This window comes from Triticum aestivum, chromosome 2A (assembly GCF_018294505.1).
Source record: "Triticum aestivum cultivar Chinese Spring chromosome 2A, IWGSC CS RefSeq v2.1, whole genome shotgun sequence".
In the NCBI taxonomy this organism is placed as follows: domain Eukaryota; kingdom Viridiplantae; phylum Streptophyta; class Magnoliopsida; order Poales; family Poaceae; genus Triticum; species Triticum aestivum.
Genome location: NC_057797.1, coordinates 43,382,144 through 43,387,709, shown reverse-complemented (window position 1 = coordinate 43,387,709; position 5,566 = coordinate 43,382,144). Strand labels below are relative to the sequence as shown.

At 43.9% G+C, this 5,566-nt stretch overlaps 1 protein-coding gene across 1 annotated transcript; it reads right to left on the bottom strand.

The window, feature by feature from the left end:
- Positions 1-1,197: 1,197 nt before the first annotated feature.
- Positions 1,198-1,965, bottom strand: LOC123184601 (uncharacterized). The gene is made up of 2 exons (XM_044596701.1): positions 1,672-1,965; positions 1,198-1,559 (listed from the first exon to the last, which is right to left on the bottom strand). Exons 1-2 carry the CDS (start codon positions 1,946-1,948, stop codon positions 1,219-1,221), a joined length of 618 nt encoding a protein of 205 aa, XP_044452636.1. The 5' UTR covers positions 1,949-1,965; the 3' UTR covers positions 1,198-1,218.
- Between the last annotated feature and the right edge of the window lie 3,601 nt (positions 1,966-5,566).

The following is a 5,566-nucleotide window of genomic DNA, read 5'->3' as shown; positions in this document are numbered from 1 at the left end:
TGCGTGCTGCTGTATCACCAAAACGGATTCAAACTGGACAGAAGCCAATGGATACATTCTTTTTTTTGCGGATAAACTTAAAGTAACCATGCATCAAACATACAATCCTGCTTACACAAATTGATGACATCTGGGGGTCCTGATCCCAACCAGACAATAGTTCTACCCCCAGTTCTAGCAAAACTAGCTAAAAAATCACTAACTAAATTTTGACCACGCTTCATATGAACAATACTAGTCGTTCGAAGAGACTTCAAGTACTTTATCTCTGCCACCAAAGACGCATAGATTGACCTGTCAATGTCCTTGTCCTTCAACATGTTCACCGCTATAAGTGAATCCATCTCGATACAAACTGGAAGTTCCGTCCGTGAATAGCAACGGATAAACCCTCCATGCATGCGCATAATTCTGCTTCAAGGGCATCTCAGCATGAAAATAATTCCCTGCAAGATGAGTAAATAATGTTGCCTAGATTATCGTGAAGCACCATACCAGCACCAGCCCTTCCATCATCAGTCCAGAAATCATCCGTATTGAGCTTCACCCAACCCTCTGGAGGAGGAAGCCACTTTACAAGAGGCACAATTCTTGATATTTCATGTGGCCTATTTACCGTTGGATCATAAGATATCACCACTTTACCTTTCACTGGATCACAATTAGAATTTTGAGCTATAACAATTAACGACTCAAGGTAGCTGCATAAATACTGGCGTGAAGCATTCATCGGTGCTGGAATTTTATTATGTACCAGCTCATTCCGATTATGCCAACATCTTCATAAAGTGAATAATAACATAGCTCGCTCAATATCTCCCAAAGGATACAAAACCTCCAGCAGCCATTCTATGCCCGTGTTAGACACCTCCTTTAATTTCAGCAGACGCCAGACCTCACTCATGCATTCCCAGAGTTGCACTGCAGGTGGGCATCGACACAGGGCATGAAAACTGTCTTCAGGCTCAGTTGCACAGACCGGACAAAAACTTGTTACCTCTAATCCACGCTTGTTTTTATTTTGCCATGTAGGAAGTGAATCAACAGCAACTCTCCACGCAAAATTCTTAACTGTGGGCGGTACGTTTGTTCTCCATATTAGCTTTCAGCAAGTGACTCCTCAAAAGCCATGTTATATGCAGACTTAACTTAAAATGTACCAAGTTTGCCTAATGTATGTATACATTTCTAGCTCCCCAAAAACCTTCTTCTACTTTTCTACTCTAGTTCGTTTACATGTAGAGTCTCTTTACATGTATCCTCGCAGTCTGTCTGTCCGCTCCACGATGACTCTGTAATGCTCTGCAACGCCGGTCGCCAGTGCCGTCCTCTGCCGCGGGCGGCGGCGATGCTCCGGTGTTGCCGGTCCGTCTCCAGCCGCTTCCGTTCCTGATGATCGGCGGGCTGCCTCTGTTCGCCTCTGGTGGCCGTGGTTGGGTCGTCGCCCCTCGGCCTCGGCAGTTGCCGTCGCCGGTGCAACCGCGGCCGCCCCCGCTCGACGGCCTCGTCGCAGCCACGCATCCTCTCCTGCTTCCTCGTCTGCACGGCCTTGGTCACCTCTGTACGCGCCACGGAATAATTGGTTAAACTCCATGGAAGCAAGAGAGGGGACCTGACAAGAAGGGGAAAGAATCCAATCCAAGAACCGTCTTTGGTTCATCAGGCACGAACCTTGGGAGGTGATGAGGCGGTAGACCTGGCCGAGGAGGAGCGTGTCCCTTGGCTTGAGGAGCTTGATCTTGGTTATCCTGGCACCTCCTCTTTCTCCGGCGACGGCGGGGCCGGGCTCGGTGTCGGCATGGTGCAGGACGACGAGGGCGACGTAGTGGCCGGGGTTCCTGCGCATGACGTCCGCCGCGGTGGTCGGCCAGTGGAGGCGTTCCACCTTGCCGTCGCCCGGGTGCTGGATCACCACGGCCGCCGCGTCCGCCGCTTGGCAGTTCCCCATGTCCGTCGGTGTGGGCTCTCGCGCCTGGACTCTGGATTCTGATGAGATGAGAAGGACAGAGTGGGTTATATGGGGGTGCCGGGACGAGAGGGAGAGGTGTGGGGTTAGCGAGGAGCCAATTTTAAATCAACTTCCGGACGTGCGATGCTGGTTGTTGCGGGATGATCAAAAAGGAAGGAGTCAACTTGTTGATTAGGCTTGTCGATGTCGACGGCCAACAAGGAGAAGAGAAGAAAAAGTTGGCCGGCCGGGATGCAACAGTTGAAGCACAGGGTAGATAGGCATCGATCGTGCTTGTCTTGTTGCGCAGGCATGTCGTGGGCGCGCCATATGCATGGCGACAATGCTCTGCAGGCTGCGGGCAGTTCTACCAACTGGACTGTGAAAGAGTCGCCACATGTAAACTTGTTTATATTTGAAAGCAGCTTGTAGGGTTTTTGTATGATAGATAGATACTGGGTCTACGCGTTTCATAAACATGTCTGTGTGTTTAATCTATGCAGAGGGATTCAACTCGAAAATGCTCTTTATAGCTCGGGCTCCATGGAGCCCGAGTTTGACTTGATCAAAATTCAAATTTTCATGTCTCAAAGTCCATGAATTTGTCTTTTTTGCGCAGATCGCATTTTAGGGTATTTCATCCTCAAATTTTACATACATACATAACATCCTTGCTTACTTGTATGATTTTTCAGTTTTTTTTAAACTGAAAAGTGCGAATTTTGAATTTTTCAAAAAATTCGGCCTCCATGGAGGCCGAGCTATAAAACGCCCTACTCGATTCAACTGCTCTAAGAATCTGCAAAAAATACTGCTCCCTCCGATCCATATTAATTCTTGCTGATTTAGAGACTAAATCATCGGTAGTTAATATGGATCGGACGAAGTACTACTACACTATCTGTTTTAAAATTTATTGCAGATAAGTTTTGTCACGGTTCGAATTTTGTAAAGTTTGAGCAAGTTCATCGGAGAAGATGAAAAATCAACATCCACAAATAGAAAATCAATATCATTACATGTATTGTGGACTATGTATTTTCATGTTGTATCTACTTGGTATTGTGGATGTTGATATTCTCTCTAAAAACTTAGTAAGGGTTTACAATGTTTGACTCGGGACAAAATAAATATGCAATGTATTTTGATATGGTGAGAGTTTTCACGAATGACCTTATATGCCATGCTCTTCTCACCATGTGGCGACGAAGGCAGGTGAAGACACGGGGTACAAATGCGTCGCACCGTGACGTCATGGGACGAGCTGAGCAATGAGCACCCATAGCCCTGGCCGAGGGCATGCATTTAATTTCTTTTTACTCTTACCTATATAGGTTTTGTATTGCTCTTAGAGATGGAAGTACCATACACTAGTGCGTCAGGCCAGAGAAGTTAATAAGAAATAGATCTGCCGCCTAATTGCCTCGCGATCCGTAAAGTCGATGGATCCCGTACAAGAGCACAACAAATTTTAAAACTTGGTTGTTGAAACTTAGAATTTTGCCGGTCGCATTTTCTAAAACTTATAAAATTGTCGCTCGTACTAAGTTTCAAAAGTTAAAACTTAATAAAGTTTCAAAATCTCCTCAAAACATATTCAAAATGGATCTCGTTTGAAAGATCCCGTCCGGAAACATGAATAAGTAAACGAAACTTAATTCGAACTTTCGGTTCAAAAGATATGAAAGACTAAAAATTGAAAGCCAAAGGAAGAAGGAGGTTGCGTGCCCTTGCACCTGCGTGCTACGAATTCTTTCCACATAGAACAATTTCATTTGGGATTATCTGCTACTAGCGGAAATTCACTTTGGCACATGGGAGCATATGCTCCTGCCACCGGTAAAAAATATTTCAAAATGTCAAAAAATTCCAGACAAAGAATTGGCGCGTATATCAATACATTCTATGTGTGCACGCCAAGTTTTACGGAAAACAGACATTTTTGTGGCTGTGTAAAAAGACAAAAATAATGTCTCGTGAAATGACCTTTTTAACACTGAATTTTGTCTTCTTCGCACGCGAAACAAAAGTTGTCAGTTTTCCATGAACGAATTTGTGAAGCGTAGAATGTTGAGATGTATGTGTGAAACGTTTTGTCAGCATTTTGTGACATTTTGAAATACATTTAAAACACATTTTTAAAACCAGGAGCATATACTCCCGGGAGTCACAACGCCATTTGAGTATATAAATGGCTAGATAACATGTTGGTAGCTAGTCTGATGCACATTTATGTTTGGGTGGCTGATCAACGCAAGTTGTTTGTTGTTGGCATCCCATTCTTTCTTCTGTTTCCTTTTCTCTCTCTCTCTCTTCTCCTTCTTTTGCTTGTGTGTAGCTATCTACTAACTCGAAAGAGACATACAGAAATCAAAACGGAGTAAGGATATTGGGTCTCCACCACAAATTCCCCGGGCCTATCAATATCTACTCATGACTATATGTACTTGATGGATATCTCGGCAGAATATGTTGTTGTAGTTGACAGCCCCAATTGGTGGACTTGCATTCCAATTATTTTGTTAGTGACATCAATGATGGATCAAATCAAGACAATAACGTGCTCTAGAGACATCGCCAAACAACAATGAGCACATACTAACACGGTGGCAGGAGGAAAGAGAAATCAGGCCTATATCTAATGATGAAGTGATAAAATTATTACAAACAATTGACAGCTCATAAAACTGTTACCTAGCTAATTGACTCTTGTTGTGACAAGGAAACAATTTAGATAAGACATAACAATAATATACTGGAAACCAAAAATCATTCCACCGCCCTGGAAAAAAAAATCGACCGCGATACATTTGTAACAATGTTAGTGGGCATGACATCTACATATCAGCATAAAAAATATGAACTAGAATTGATACAAATAATCTTATAGCTAAGTAATGAGACAAAAAGGTTAAGCCCTCCTTATCCTTGGCTAACCCCGGAGCCGGCCACTGTTGCCCTGTCTGTGGATGGATCATTCTGAGCGGTCGATGGTTCAGCTGCTACTGGAATGGTGCTGCGAGACAGTAGTGGGTTGGTATTATTCGCTGCATATCGATATATATTACACTGCAATGATCCATTGAAAGCCGAACTTCATGCGATCATGCAAGGGATGGCCTTGGCTATCCAACAATCCAACCTTCCTGTGGTACCGCTGTCGGATTCTTCTGAAGCTTTGGCCAGTTTGTCAAATGATGCCTTCGTTCACTCTGGGTATGGCCAGTTAGTTCTAGAGATCAAAGAGTAAATGTGTATTAGAGAGTTTTTACCTCAGAAAATTAGTCGTAGTCAAAACAGAGTTGCCGACCGGTTGGTCAACTATAGCCAATCCGAGCGAGCTACAGCTGTGTGGTTGGGTTCGGTTCCACAGTGTATCGAGGACTTGTGGCCTCTTGACTGTAGCTCTACTACCTTACAATAAAACTCATTTTACCCCACAAAAAAGATATCTGATTTTTGCAGTAAATTTTGCTGCAAAAGTTAGCACCACATTCCATGTAATATTCGCGCAAAATTACAAAACCGATCTAATAATGCTTCTGCAAACTTTTTTGTTCGACGATTGTCGCAAGGGTCAATGGTTTGACCATGGTCTCAAATAACCACGCTATCAGT

Coding starts and splice junctions, on each gene's coding strand:
- LOC123184601 (XM_044596701.1), bottom strand. CDS start 1,948: ATGGGGAACTGCCAAGCGGCGGACGCGGCGGCCGTGGTGATCCAGCAC. Junction 1,560..1,671: donor CCGCCTCATCACCTCCCAAG/GTTCGTGCCTGA, acceptor TGGCGCGTACAG/AGGTGACCAAGGCCGTGCAG.